General features: G+C 42.9%; 1 protein-coding gene across 1 annotated transcript in view; it reads left to right on the forward strand.

Annotated features, from left to right (window-relative positions):
• Positions 1-2,815: 2,815 nt before the first annotated feature.
• RASSF6 (Ras association domain family member 6) overlaps positions 2,816-16,396 on the forward strand; it is a 41,706-nt gene continuing 28,125 nt past the window's right edge. Inside the window, exons 1-2 of the mRNA XM_090031939.1 lie at positions 2,816-2,950; positions 10,096-10,185. Of these exons, the coding sequence (XP_089888065.1) occupies positions 10,115-10,185 (71 nt within the window). The 5' untranslated portion in view covers positions 2,816-2,950; positions 10,096-10,114. The remainder of the gene's footprint in view (positions 2,951-10,095; positions 10,186-16,396) is intronic.

Consider the following 16,396-nt stretch of genomic DNA (forward strand, 5'->3'; position numbering starts at 1 on the left):
TCAGGCTGTCCCTCTACCTCTGCCTATACTGTTTGGAGACAGTGGTCCAAGAAGCAGATTGGTATGGATTGTGCTTTCCCTGCTTTCCAATCTTCACGGAGAAAGACAAAGTCTATTCATGACTTGGTGCTCCCCATGGGGTCCACTAGGGTAAAGTTTCCTCCAGGGCCTTGAGCTCCCTTACCCATATACACCAAGCTGTGGTCACTGATGAGCTGCTTCAGCAGCCTGGAGGATCTGTTCAGGCCTGTCTTTCAGGCTCTGCTCACTCTTTCCCTCATTGATGATGTAGTTGTAAACCCTGGGATCACTACTGGCTGGGTTCTCAGCTTCAGCATAGCCATGTTTTCCAAGAAGATCCACCTCACTTCTTTGTTTGCCAGCATGTACACATTCATCATGTTGAAAGACACCTTCCCCACCCCTTGTTTCAAAAGTGTCTGGCAGTAGCCTGCCTACAACTATTTCTCTGTGCTGCATGGGACATTATGTCTTCCTTCAGGATGACTGTGACACCAACAGCCTTACTGTCATTTGATCCACTCCACATGGCTTGGCCATGTAGCCAGCATTTATACAACAAAGGAAAGATTGTTTGGCTGGGCAAGCCATACTCTTGGAGGCAGATTCTGTTTCCAGCTGCTCCAAAGTTGTTTGCTGGATTGAGTCCACTTCCTTTTTCACCAGGCTTTTTACATTTGCAGAGGCAATTTTTATATTCATCATTTTCAGACTGTAGGGGGGGATCTGAGTTTTGAGGTCCTTTCATTTGTGGGGGAGGTGTGCATGGTACCACCATAGCTCTCTTTCTCATGGAAACCTGCTTCACTCTCCTTGTTCCATCTCTTTGGGCAGGGAGGGTTTCTCCTCTTCCCAACCCCTTCCAAAACCCCTGCGTTGTGGGCTTCTGCTGTAACTGGTGCTCCCTCTGCCTTCTTCTGTAAGATGGCTACCCTTACCTCCCTGCCCCGGCCCTTTCCCTTGCTCCTTCACTGGGCTGGCCAGACCTTGGATCATCTGTTGGATCTGTTTTAGGGTCTCCTGGTAGTCCTGGAATAGGGAGAGGTCTTTCCCTTCTGAGATGTCCTTCTCCTTTCCCTCCTCCTTTTCCTCTTCCTCCCCCTTGCTCTTTGGTAACATTGGGATGGGGGAGCTAGGGATTTCTGGATCCTTGGGGTGGGGGCAGTGCCACCTCCTCTTCCTTCTCCTTTCTGGCTTCATTTGTGTGGGCTCCCAGGCATCTCTAAAGACATGCCCCCTCCTCTTCACACAGGTTGCAACATCACTCTTTTTCACAGTCCTCAGCCAAACGCCTTTTCTCATTGCAGATGGCACAGACTTTTACCATGCACTGTGCCCTTACATGTCACTCTTCCCCACACCTCTAGCAGAGCCTGGGATGCCCCTGATAGTAGACCAGGCCCCTGTGAAGGCCCAGGGAGAGTGCTGTGGGTAGGTGCTGCAGCACCCCCGAATTCTCTGCATTGCTCCTCAAGGTGACCTTTACCTTCCAGGCTCCAGTCCATATCCCCACTCCATCTAACTCTTCCTCTGTTTTCCCCACTTTTTCACAGTGTCTTTGTAGCCAGAAGTGGATATCCTTCTCTCCATCTCTGCAGTGTACATTTGGATCACCACCATTTTGTCTTTCCATGCGTCTCCCCCAACAAAGACAAAAGCCTCCAGTCTGGGATCTCCCCAGCCCACATGAGTCAGTTCTAGAAATCCAGTCTGTCTCCCAGATTCCTGAACCCAATCTTCCACTATGACCCACTCTCCAAACTAAAGAGGTAATGCAAATTTTTCCTCTCTACCTTGAACAGGTCTTGTAGAATGTCCTCTCTCCTCATCCCATCTGGCATCTGCTTTGGGTGTATGTAGCATGTTTTTCCACTCCCACCCCTGCCCAACCCAACCTCACTTCAGTTCTTCATATCCAATACCTCTGTAAAAGAAAACAACTAGCCCTCTTCCCCCTCTCCAATATTTTCTCCCATCCCTACCAACTCCCATTCCACTGCCTCTCACACAGTGGAGTACCACCCCCTTACTGCCCATTCTACACCCCACCTTTCAAATGGGAGACTGTGGCTGTTCCCCAAGCCTCTTACCTTCCTTTCCCCATGAGGGGATTTTACCTATATGCGAACAGCTGCTTAAAAGCAATATATTGCCAGAATCTTGTACTGTTGTGTACGTGCCTCTTAAAAAGCAGCATTTGATCTACAGTTTGGCAAATAATTGATTATGCAGTTAACTGGAGTGAAATTAACCTCAGTTGTGACATTGAGCCTGATGAGGATAGATCTTGATTAATGAGCTTTACATGCATAAGGATATGATGTGGTTATTGTTTAACTGCATAATAGCCTTCTGTACACAAACGTAATTGGTTTAGATGTGTCTCCATTGAACTGCATATAGTTGCCCTGGTTGTTTATCAGCTAAGAAAATAAGTATATAATGTCATGGCACATCTGTAAAAAAGGTAGATTAATGAAAAAATCCTGATGGAATCTAGGAATTAGGAAATAATGGGAAATAATACTTTCACCAAGAAGATGCAGTGAATATTTTCAAGAAGCATCTGGCTAGCGAACAGTCAGCCAGGTGCCCTCTCATGTAAAAGTCAGCTGTTAAAGTGTTAACCAAAGTAGTTGACCCACTTCTTGTATAGGTGTGTAACTCTGAATAAGGGAGTGCTCCTATCAGCTGCTCATAGGAAGGAAAGTAAATACTCCCAACATGCACTGAGGCACAGGGAGTGTCTCAGGTTTCCAACACTTCCCAGCTTGTTGAGTAAAGTAATAATTAACAGCTCCCCGGACCTGCATAAACTATCCGGACATCTGTCAGGCAGAGTGTAACGCTGTCATGCTTCTCCAAGGGCTGAGTAAGAGGGCATGCAAAAGTCCTCCATTACTTCTCATTTCCTTTTGATCCTACAAAGGTAAGTGAACTTAAGAGTTGGAGCTGCTCCTCTGCTTTCTACTTAAATTATGGTATCCTTAGGTGACTCGAGTACTGTGAAATCATAGAGAACTCATGTCAAATTCCATTCCGTCACTAGGTGAAGTAGAGGAAAGGATGAGTGCAGTCTGAAATAATCTCTTTATCAGAAGACTCTTGTCTTTTAAGGTAGTCTCTGCCATTCAGGACTGTGAAAAAACAAGCAGGTGGAAGAGTGGAGGAGTTTTGCCTCGTTGCCTGTTTTGTGTGTATAGATGAAAGACGTAAATCTCTGGTGTGGTCACTCTGCTTCTTACCCTTGCTTTAGTTATAATAGTACTCATATAGGTGCTTAGAGTGACCTCATCTTTTCACGGTAGCAAGAATTTCAGGTAGCAATTATTTGTTCCTAAGCACCTGTAATCCCTAATGAATGCTTCTTTTTTAATATTAATGGATTATTTCAGTTGTCTGTAACTGACTAGCTCACACAATATATAACAAAATTGTATATTATATTTCTATTTTATATCAAAGTTCCTGGTATATCATTTAAACCAAGCAAACAAAACAAGGTGTTGTAAAAGTCCTAGCCTTTTGTCCTTGCACTCATGAGAACTGATATTTATCAACCCACTCTAGCTGCCCCCTTTTTTTTTGAAGACAAACAAATAAATGTTAACCCTGATGTAACTAGCCAGTTAAACTGAGTTTCTCATACCTGGGACTATGGCCCTCTAGTCACTCTTTTATGTTGTTAGCTCCCTAGTTGTAAAACAAAACAACATGTAACAAGAATAGATTGTATGTATTATAATAGCTTTCCCACTACTGGAAATAAGAGCTTCCTTTGGAATGAACCCTGTGCTTTATGATCAGAATGTTACCTCATTTAAAACATCATAAAACGCTAGAAAAGCAGATGAAAAACAGTTTTATGTTTCTTAAAAGGTGACATTTGTCATAACATAAACAAAATGAACATGGCAAAACCAAATAGCAAGATACATAATGGACCAAGAAAAAATCCAAAACGATCACTCCCACACACCCTTGTACCTACCGTGTACAGCCTAGTGTACAATATAAGGCATTACAGATGCAGTGTGCTGAATTACTCTCTTCACACACGTAGCAGAGCAGAACGGCGTTCTGTGGTGTACAGAAATTGCACATCAAAGTTAATTGATCCTGAAATATTTCATGACCGTCCAGGATTCTACAAATACACCACAGAGTTAAAATGTAACCAGTGCACATTATATTAATGAATGAAGTGAAGGAATGCCCCATTTTCTCTAAAGTTCACCTCTTTGATTATGGAGGGCATCTCAGAAGACGCACTAGAAGGGACGAAAGCTACTATCCCAAGTTCTTTAAACTCCTGCATGGCTGAGCAGCCATGAATGTCACCTTTCCTTCTCCTGGCAGCCTTCTCCATCAGTTCAGCCCTTTCTATCCCTCACTGAAGGGGTAGATCATTCTCAGACTTCCTGCCATCACGGTTGGCAAGTGAGAGTTCAGTGTTTGTGAATTACCCTAAAAAAGCATTAAAGTGGCTTAAAAATTAGGAGATGCAATGCTGCTTTGCCTTCTATCTGACATCATACTAATGGAGCTAACTCTTTCTCTAAAAAATATTTAACCAAAGTAATTATTCACAGGGAGGCGATAGCCTGCCATTTTAACTTTTTATGACAAGTGGCCCATCCTCCATTTTTGTGCGATGATTTCAGTTCAAAGTTCACCATTATATGTATGTAAAATTGCAGGCCTCCTTAGCAAGCTGGTCAGAGGCGGATGCAACTTTAGTCTCTCCCAGCCTTGAGACTGAGGTGGTGTTGATTTTACTCAGTATCAGAGACCTCATCACCGCAGTCCCCTCTATCATACTTAACCCCCAGGATGTTCCTAGCTTTTTCCTTATAAGCTCTCCTTTGTTCCTCCACATTTTGCTGTCCCACCCTCAGTTTCCATTCTGAAACTTGTTCTCTTACACAGTCCTCACAGTTAATGTTCAGTTTTTAAGCCACAGGAGCCAATACAAAGCTGTTTTCCTCCCAGACAGTTTGGTTGGGGTCCCACTGGAGAGAATGGGAGACTGCAGTCGTCTTTACTGCTACAGATCAGATTGTGGGAAGCTGTAAAAAGACAATATTTAATATAAGGAGGCTTAAACAGCTTGGAACTATGTTTTGTTCTTCTGTACTGTACAGTCTCCATGCTGTTGCCTCTGCCTCAGTTCTTTTATTGGCAGCAATCTCAGCAACTTGCTCCTTCCTTGACACACAGACATGAGAAAGGGAAGTAACTGGCATATAAAGAAAATGAGGTGCTGGAGGATGGCTGCTTTTGTGAAGGATGGTGCCCTCGGTATAGTATGCAGTTTCTACTCTGAGGCAGACCTAGTGGGCAAAAGCATTTGCCCTGAAAAAGTTGAGCCAGACCAGAGGACAGCTGAACTTTTCCTAGATAAATCCTGGTGACCGGATAAGCTTGTGCACAGTCCAGCTAGCCATGTATATAGATTTCATTGACATTAGTGGCTGGAAGGGATTCCAGCAAGAAATACATACACATGTTTTTTGAAAGAGTCCAAAGTAGACGCTTGTGCCATGTCTTGGGGGGCGTTTGTTCAAGACCCTGGACACTCACACTGTAAAGAACATTTTTCTCATGTCTAGTCTAAATCAGCCTTTTCTGGAGTTTATGGCCGTTAGACCTTGTTAACCCTTGGGGGGCTCTGGTGAACAGCTGTTCTCCCAGGTCCTGATGGCCCCCTCTTGTATACTTGTAGGCTGCCACCAAGTCCCCCACGAGCCTTCTCTTCTCCAGACTGAAGAGTCCTGAGTCCCAGGTCCCTCAGCTTCTCCTCATACAGCCTGCCCTCCAGGCCTTAGATCATACGAGTGGCTCTCCTCTGGACTCTCTCAGGCTTCTCCACATCCCTCCTGAAGTAGGGGGCCCAATACTGGCCCAATACTCCTCCAGCTGCAGACTCACCAGGGTCAAGTAAAGTGGAAGGATGACTTTCATGATTTTCTTTGAGATGCACTGGTGGATGCACACCAGAGTTTGTTTTGCTGTGCCAGCCACAGCATTGGTGACTTATATTCATCTTGTGGTCAATCAAGACTCCCAAGTCCCTTTCGGTTGTGGTGCTAGCAAGTGTAGCGCTGCCGAGCCTGTAAGTGTATTGAAGGTTCTTCCTATGAAGATGCAGCACTTTACACTTCTCTAGGCCATCAGGTTTTGGTCGGCCTACCTTAAGAGCATGTCCAAGTCGGCCTGTATCCCCAGCCTGTTCTGCTGTGTGACCGCCCTCCCCCAATGTGTGTGTGCGTGTTTTGCTATGGAAACGAGCTGACTGTGAGTAATCCCACAGACACTCCCAGCTGGAGGCATCTGGGAGAACAAGGACCCACCTAAGCCATTTGGATGTGGGGTTTGAGCTGGTACAGATCCCACTCTTTATTAATGGTTGCTTGTAAAGTGGTACAGTGGATGCCAGGCATGTTTCATTTGATTGACTTGCACGTGCATTTAATATGAACAGTAGTAGCAGGAATAAAAAGTAACACTTTTTAAAAAAGCAGTGGATCGTTGGCCCAACTTCTGTTAAAGTAAAAAATTCAAAACATTGACATTTTCTGTTCCCACCTGACCAGTTTAGCAACTGACCAGATGATGATATAAGGAAAAGTAGAACCATTTATAGAGATTTTCCTGTTGGTCTTACTTTCAGATTTTGAAGGAAAATGATTTTGACAAAATTCATAAAATTCCCACTAGTGTATTGTGGAGATGCACTAAGGGTCTGCAGGTCAAATGACTGCAACAGAAAACCCATCACAGTGGGTAATGGAGTGGTTAGGCCACCGATGAAAAATCTTCCTTTGTTGGGAAAAATGCTCTTATGCCTGTATTTGGTACTTCTTGAGATCAGACCCTTAGCTATGTGAACCATTTGACACGATGTAAAAATTAATCTGTCATAGCACTAGGATCAACAAAGTAGCACTACGGCACACTAGATTAATAATTTAGATTTAATATTTTTTCCACAGTAGTAAAAGTTAAAGTGGCAGTTTCTCTATTATTAACCAGTCATTTTGTCATATATATGTATCTCCATTGAGTTGGACATGAGTACATCCATAAAAATACAATTTTTAAAAAATATGCAATCTAGTATTGGGAATAAGTTGTTCTTTCCTCATGGCTCAATCTCCCTTCCTCCCTCCCTTTACCCTCTAACCTTTTTTACTGTTATCAGGCAATATTGGGCAGCCAGCTAGCAGTTTAACTGGGTCATATAAGTTCCACTGGTATAAACACCTCTGTAGCTAAAACTGCTACTTTTTAAACTGGGGTAAATCAGAGTGAGACACTTTCAAATATATTCAGTAGTTCTTGTCAGATAGCCTGGAAGAATAGAGAAAAATACAATGAAAGTTGGATATTAAATTTTCAGTCACTCATCAAACTTTTCTATGTTGTGCAGTAATTAGCATATTCCACTTCCTAGATATATTCTGCTGATTTTGACATGCCACAACATTCAATAAATCAGACTATTTCCAGTCAGCTTTTGATCAGGACCTATATTATTAAGTCTGAATTTGACATAGGAAAACATGCATATGCATACTATTTCACCCCCAAAATTGTTTACTGTAATCAGTTGCATCTATTTTTATAATAAAAACATAACTTTGGGGAAAATGACTACGGTTTGCTTTCTTGTATTTGCTGACCATTAAACTATTTTCCTGTCATCCCCAAATATTAACTGTGCAGACAACTAGTTTCCTGAAGGCAATTCAAAAATTGATGTTTTATACTGTATCTGATCCTCTTGTCTATCAAACTGCTGTAAATAGCTTGGATAAAAGTACTCTATAAACTAGCTGAAATGTGGCTTTGCATGCAGAACTTCTCATGTTCACAATGTATATACTTATGTACTGTGAGCTTTTATGATCTTTGTATCTATACAAGTATAGAAGATCTTTCTTTAAAGAATGATACCTTGTCAAAGGATTGAGATTAGATGGCATGAGAAAGACCTGAAAGAGGATTAGTATACACCCCTTCACCCCGCAGCTCTTTGGCCAACTAGGCTGTTTCCAAATTTTCATTAAAACCCTTTATTCTCATTTCTGCGTCATTCTGAATTGCTTTGTTCAGAAAATGATTTATTGCATTCATTACTCCAGATATTAGGCCAAGTTTACCCAGACCTATCTATTCCCTGAACACTGAGGTATCCAGCTCCATATTAGATCCTATCCTTCAATGGAAAGTAGTTCAGTTAAAGTCAGTGAATTTGGTGGGATTTTGATCAGGGCAACAGAGCCATATCTTAAGGCTCTTACTCAAGGTCAGATTCTGCTGTGTAAATGTAAAATAATTCCACTGGCTTCACTGGAATGGTTCCAGACTTATACAGTGCTCATATGTCACTTGGGCAAACTCCAGCTGACTTCAGTGTGAGTTTACCTGAATAAGGAATGAGTAAAAGCTGAGCAAGGACTTTAAAATTTAGCCCTTAGAGATTTTAGGGCATTGTGTTCTTAAATTTATTTGCCTCCTCTGATCCACGTGCTATTTAGCTACTCAGCACAATATTGGCAAATAGTGCTTCACTGAAAACGCCTAATCTTGATTCTTTTCAGCATACTTTCTTTATCTTACCTTTGCTTTCTAACATCTTGGAATGAATTGAGAACAGCCACAGCATATTTCTCAGCAAATTCAGTGCTAGAGTCCTACTGGTCTTATTTTTGTCCCTAACCAAAGGGCAAAAATTGCAACAGACAAGGCTACAAAGTATGCTGTTATACCACTGTAATTAGTATTCTTGGTAGTTTTGTTTGTTTGTTTTGACTTTTCAACTTTGTATGCCACAGGAGATTGAGCTGCACCAATTAGAATTTCTATTTATTTTATCCAGTCATACAGAAACATGCTTAAAGTTAATTTGCTGAGACCTTACCACTTCATGATCTCAGGCAGCTTCCCATCTGTTGTCCCCATCAATATTAATCTACCTAGTACCAAGAATTCAAGTCCCATGCTAATACTGAGCTGGTCTTCTAGAATAATAGTGCAGAATTATAAATAACTCCAAACCTTTTAGGCCGTTTGTAAATGAAACAAGAGGCATATGTGCACGACACTTTAAAGCAGGTTAAATGCTTTTGCACCACTTTAATGGTGTTGGTGTTTGTACATGTTGACGGCATATTGCGCAGAAATTCCGGCTGCTGTAGCAAATTTGGTGGTGTAATGCACCTTAAATGACTCAGGGTGCAACAAATTAAAATTCTGAGGAGGAGTTTTAGTTTGCTGCCCTACAGCCGCAGAGTGAAACACCAGGCTCCATACAGCGCAGGGGCTCAGGGGCTCAGGGGCTCTGCAAGAAGCCTATGCAGGCAGCCTGGCAGCAGCCTGGGAAGGCAGGCTTTGCCCAAGAAAAAAAAATGGTGAGCCAGATCTTTTTTTCCCCCTGGAGCCTGCCTGCCTGCTTGAGCTGTGCAGGGGCCCAGTGTTTCCTTCTGCAGCTGCAGTGCCCCCTGGGACCACCCAAGATGGGTGCCTGCAGGTGGGTGCCACCTGCGGGAGGGGGTGCTGTTGCTGCGGAGGGAAGTACCAGCCCCCCCTGCAGCCCACGGGCTGCTCTACCCACCGGCAGCTCACCCTCCCCTCCTTGCTGCCAGAGAGGCAGGTAAGTGCATGGATGTGTGCGCGATACAGGGGTTTACTTCACCCTAAATTGAAGTGGCATTTTTAAAAACCCACCACTTCAATATAGGGCCCCCGTTTCATCTACACATGCCCTTAGATTAGTAACACTGTTATAACTTGTAGTATTTGTGACTACTATTATACATGGTACATACAGTTCCTATACATATAAAGATAATCGCCTCCTATTTTACAGCTAGCATAAAATATATAATTTACAGCCAATAAAAAATGATAATGTAATATTTGCAAAATGACAAAATAAAAAGTTCCCAGTTTTAGAAAAAACTGACTCTAGATTTACAAATAAATGTTCTGAATTTAACCCATTCTAAGAAAACTAAAGCAGCTAACACATTACATCTAATATGTCTGAAAATTCTTCCTTTTGTTTAGTTCCATCTAGTCTGAGTAAATGAAGAAAGTGACCATGAAATCACAACATCCACCATCTGCTTTTTCCATCCATGAGAAGTACATTACCAGGTAACATTTTAATAAGAGTGTGCAATGTGCTACTTAACTTTTTCTAGATGTAATCAATAAAATTAGATGCTTTTTAATAAAAATAAGTGCCTAATTTGTATGCTGCCCCTATCAGAATTCTCAGTGCAGTCAATCATAGTTTCATGCCTGTTGGCCTTGAAGAACTGTGTATTTACCTTTCTGTATAGAGGGATTTTGGTATATAAACAGGGCAATATTTTCAAAGGTAGACAGATACATTTAATTTGAGCCTGAGAACTGGATGATGAGCACGTTTGAAATCCAGGCTGGACTATCCATGATGCCTGACTTCAAGGGGGGGTTTCAGTTTTGTTTCTGAAAGGTGGATCCTACACCTTTTCCTAAATGCTTTTCCTAAATGTCAGCAGCCTGAAGATGGGATGTCAAGGCCCACTCCTATAAAGCAAGCCAAGGCCCAATCCCCCCTTAGTGAGGTGAATGACATGAGCTGGTGGTATACCCTCTGTCCATGGTGACGTTGGAGACCCCTTCTGGGAATGAGGACCCCTCTCAGGGACCCTCTTGGGGAGGAGGAAGAGGAGGGATGAAGAGAAGAGATGAGGTGGAGAGACTCCTTTGTTACTCTCAAGTCTCTGCTTTTGTATTCTCCTTCCCTCTTGATGACTCCTGATGTCTCTCGATCCCTGGCTATCGCTGATTGGTCTCTCTGTGTGGCTGTCATACATCCACGTAACGCATCACATGCACACATACTAATTTGGTCTTTCTGGGCCTTCTCCTAACTGGTTCTGTTCCCCCAAAAACAAGACTCAGGCCCCACTGCTCTGGGGTCTTGTTAGTTGGTGCCACCTTATCTCATGTTATGGAACAGTATGGTACATGCCCCCAGTTTCCGCAACAATTTTTCTCCCAGTTATGTGTATGTGTGTGTGTGTATAGCAGGGCACTAGCATGATATATATATAACCCAATTCCCAAAAAGCAAACCTTTAAATACCATTTTCTAAGCCAACAGCCACCAGCACCTTGCACAGTGAGCATGGCCTCAGGGCATGCCTACAGTGCCTCCTCGGGCTGAGCCATCATCCCTGCCTCAGGGCTGGGCAATACTTTGCACAGCCCTAGAGCCATGGGCGGGAAGGGGAAGGATGCAGCATGCCTGGAAGACACCTCTCACTGAGACCAGACCCCCCACTCCCTGCAGGGTGAGTGGGAGGGCCCTGCCCAGCCTGCTCTACTAGCATAGAGCAGCCTGCCAGGTCTGGGCTGCAGACCCACCACATGGCTGGGAGTCTTGGTGCTGCAGTGGGAAGGCCCCACCTCACCCCTCTATGTGGCATGGCACCTCCCCTTCCCATAGTGGCAGGATTGGCAGCGCCAGGCCCAGCCTCTGCCCATGGGGGTGAGAGGAAGCCACAGCTCCAGAGTGGGGCATCACTTTATAGTGGCTCAGCCATGCCCACTGCCCCCTCCCCACAGCTCACACCCTGTCAGCAACCTAAGATCTGTTCAGTGCTGGGAGTACGATGAAGAGGTAAGGGTCTAGGGCTGTTCCTGCCAGAGTTCACTAAACTATGTATGGCCTATCGGTTAACCATTTAACCAGTATAACTGGAAGAGATTAAATGGATAGTATTTTAAATTATATTTACACCCCTACCTTCAGGGAAAGATGGCAGGGAAGGCAGGGGCAGGGTAGGGGGTATGGATGACACTGACAGAGCTGGGGAGCGAGGGGCTTGGGAGTGAGGGGCAATGGCATGGGAAGGGGCAGGGCACTGGCACTGCAAGGCTACTCAGCAACACAAAAGAGTGGGGTGGGGGGAGCAGCTACAGTTGGCCCCACATCCTGGTGCAGGGGGGAGCTGCTGTTGGGAGGGAGAGAGTAGGCAGTAGGAAGGGGTTGGGGTTTGGGAGTGATGGGCACTGCCAGGGATGGGGGAGCTGTGGCTTGGGAGTGAGGGGCACCAGCATATCAGGATGGCTCAGTGCCACAAAGCAGCAGGAGGAACAGCCACAGCTGGCCCCGCATCCTGGTGAGTTAAGTCAACTTCCAGTTTGTGGGAATACTAAGAAAAGTATTCTGGGAGTTACTTTAGACAGCAGAGGTCAGATTGTTTGCCCTAGTCAGTAGGGTATGTCATAAAAAGCAGTGAGGATGAGTTGGACCCATGCACCTTTTGCTTTAACAGTTTTCAAAGAATCAAGCAGAATGGAAATGTAGAACACAAAGGCACCTAAATCCACTTTGGCATCTAATGGATGGCTATTAGGGAATTAACTTCATAGTTTCCATAAATTTTAATGACAGACTTCAGGTCAAACTCCATAGTCAGCTTCATATATTCCAACTATCCTGAGTCTGTGTGTACATATTAATTTCTAAATATTATTAACATGGAAAGAAAATTAAATTCACTTAAGTCCTTTCTTAGCAAAATGATTTTCCATGGGCATCTGAAGATTAAGTGGAGACCATGTCAAAGTAGCTCCCACAGGCCATAATATGAAGAGTGTTTCCTACATGCATGGCTCCCACTGGCCCTCAGGATTAGGCCAGAGATATCATACTTCATTTGTCTTCCACAAAATATTGTAACACCAACAAAAAGGAACCAGTTGTGAGCCCTTCCATCTGGAAAACACCTGTTGACTCACAGGTGCCAGTGGGCCGGATTATATTAGGAATTAAAAAGACATAATTACAAGCTTCCAAAGCATGAAAAGACCTTTATTCATGAATATCAGGAATATCAAGAACCCGGATGTTATGTATTTATGTTCACACAATATGCTCTGACATTATGGAAGTGTGGCTTTTACATGCTAAAATATACACTAAACTTTGACTGTGGTATTTTGGAAGGACTGTACTTTCTCACTGTGAGATTTATCTATCCCTACCTGTGTAGCAGTATAATAGGGATATTTTTGCTTATGTGCTTATTTTACATCCTCTATGCTTTTGAGACTTTATTTTTGTTTTTGTCCTGGGGTGACCCTAAAATCACCCTCATTATTCATTCCTGGTGTATTGGAGACACAGGAGCAATGACAAACAGATACACTTCAGCAGAAGCGTAAGTCTTCAGCAGCCTGCTACTGTGATTAAAGGCAAGGAAGAATTAAAACTAAAGTCAACTTCTAGTTTGTGGGAATACTAAGAAAAGTATTCTGGGAGTTACTTTAGACAACAGAGGTCAGATTGTTTGCCCTAGTCAGTGGGGTTCTGAACTAGAGCACATTGAAATGAATGGAAAGAATCCCAGAATTCAATGGATCAGGCTCTAATATCTTAATTTTATATGATAAAGGGCATACTACCAAAAAAGGGATTAGCTTTAGCAGTTGTTTGGCCCTCCATCTATAGTATGATGTTCTTCTCTTCAATATCTTTCAAACTGTGTTGCACAATGCTTTATATATGCAGAGACTGATGGAGCTAGATAACAGAAGAAAACAGAAACTGGAATACATGTGAGGAGAAAATATATACATTGAAATGCAATTGGAAAACAGCTGAAAGATTAGTGGTGTGTATAGTTGCAGAGAAGATGACATTTGTTCTACCAGCAGTATGACTATATGAGGGAACCGGCAGGAGAAGAGCAAGTTCTTATGTCTTTTGCAACTTTACTCTCCATTGTTTGTCCATGCAGTTAAAGGAAAAGCCTGTAAATTGTGTACTTAGCCCCTGGTGTACACAACTGTTTGTTCCTATCACTGTTATTCTTATCTTCCCTTTTCCCCTCTCTGCTTAGCGGCACCTACTTGTAGTTTGGGTTAAACTATAAACTCTCCAAGGCAGGGTTTGTTCTTCAATTTCATGTCTATACAGCACCCAGAACAATGGGTTCACATTTTGATCAGGGCTACTGGACTCATCTACATGAGATGCTTACTGCTCAGTAGCTTGTTACTGCTTCGCAGTAGCGTCACCAGACATGAACTGTGATGCGATGGTACTGCTTAGTAATAATGAGCTACTGCGCAGTAAGCATCAGTAGGCAACCGTGCTGGGACGCTACTGCTCAATAATGCCAGTTGCTGCACAGTAGTTTAGTAATTGGTTATGCAAGTACTAAATGACTGCGCAGTTGTTACTGTTCAGTCAGCATCTCATGTAGACACGGTCACTGTGTGGTAAATAATCATGAGACTAATCATCACATTCCTAAAAATATTTCCTCCCAGTTTACATGCTTCCACAAATGAGCCTGCTGTGCCTCCCCCATTGATCCAGGTCCTGGGCTAGGGTACCGCTTTCCAGAGTGAACAAATCCAGTGATGATGTGCTAGTAACTTATCCGTGCATATGTATTCTTGGATTTACATATGTCATTTACATGATTTATGCCTCCCTCTAATTATTGGTGAGGAAAAAAGGGAAGGCATCTTGAGACACTGTTCAGAATCCAGCCTTTTATCTTTTACATCAGATTTCTTTGTTTATTGAGTACCACATTGTGTTCAAGATCCTATAACTCCCATTAATAGCAATTACAGTTGTACCTACAAGCAGATGATCATACATTGGCCATAAGTCTCTCTTAGATCAAGGGTAAACTGTGCTTGTTGTAATATTTAACCCCAATCTGTTGTTCTGTATCAACCTACATGTGATCTAAATGCCACTTTTCCCAAATACTGCTATGAAGACATTTTGATAAATTTCTATTTCCTCTTTATGTCAAAATCCACAAAGCAATTAAGTAAATCATCTCTCTATGACTAATGGTGCATAGACTGTTTTCAACAGGCTTGTACGTAGATTGTTTATGAGGCAAGTTTATGAATGTGGTATGTTTACTTTGCCCACTAGTTTTTTTAATTAATATTTATTATGCTTAAAAGATTAGGTTCCTTGGCAGTGACTCACATGGGTTGACACTCTTTTTGTTTTGAATGGGCTGGATGAGACTTCCTGGACCGATATCACAGATGCCACATCATATACCATATTTTGTTGCATACAGGACTTTCTGGAATAAAATCAAACTTATTTTTTTAAAAGCAAAGTGGGAAAAAAAGACCGTTCCTTATAGTAACTGATTAACTACAGCTAGGGAGCCAAGTTTGCTCATTCCTCTGCTCCCTGTGAGTTGCCTGAAAATTTCACTTTTGTTTTTGCATAGCAAACAGCAGAAACTCCTCTTACTTTATTTCTCATATATAAAGTGCACTTCAGTTGCCAACACCTTTTCAGGGAATTTTGTTTGCATGAAATTATGGCAATCTCCTTTTAAATCTTTTAAGGTCCGTCTTAAAAATAGTTACAGTTTTTGTTTTCCCTCTTCCTGCCCAACCATATAGCTGGCTTCCTGATGACTTCTTTGATTTACATATGTCATTTATATCATTTATGCCTCCCTCTAATTATTGGTGAGGAAAAAAGGAAAGGCATCTTGAGACAGTGTTCAAAATCCAGCGTTTTATCTTTCCCATCAGATTTCTCTGTTCATCGAGTACCACACGGTGTATAGGAGCCACGTTGTGTATATTGAGCCATACGTAAACTGATGGTTTATAACAGACTTAAACTCCTTGGACAATTCAAAACTTTCTTTACATTCCAATCTGAATTCATTCATGGCCATTGTGATCTCATGCCAAAATTATCCTTTAGTTTAAAAAGCTTTTCTCCCGCTGTATTTACCTTTCTCTCCCACCCCAACACACACACATGTACACTGTGAGCATGTCTACACATGGTGATTTAATGCGGATTAGCCCAATTTAAGCCAAATTAGGGGCACGTGTCTATACACGTGTGCCTTTAATGTGGCTTAAAAATGGCAATTTTAGGTTATGTGAACCTAAATTTGATGTCTGCCCAAACCAAGCATCAAATTTAACCAGGATTAGTTAATGCAGATTAACATATATGTAGAGGCACCCCCAGGGCTCCTGGCTGGGTACCTCTCCTCTCAGGGCTGGGCTTCTCTCTATATAGTTTGACACCTGTAAGTGGGTTTTTTATTGTTGGTGGGCAGGGAGGGTGGTGGAGGGGCACTGTTTATTGAAGGGGGTAGTAAGAGTGGGGCGGAATGGGGGTGGGGGCTGTGAGGATAATAAGTTTTTTTGTTTCAACCACGTTCATGTCCTGAGAGCTGTGCAGGGGGTGGGCAGGTTGTGTGTGGGTGCGGGGTGGACAGCAGGGCATGTGGGCTGGAGTGGGGAATGCAGAAGGAGAGGATCAGTCAGGGCCTCCCACAGCTAGTGACCTGGC

This window comes from Crocodylus siamensis, chromosome 2 (assembly GCF_052110815.1).
Source record: "Crocodylus siamensis isolate JL-2025a chromosome 2, ASM5211081v1, whole genome shotgun sequence".
Lineage (NCBI taxonomy): Eukaryota > Metazoa > Chordata > Crocodylia > Crocodylidae > Crocodylus > Crocodylus siamensis.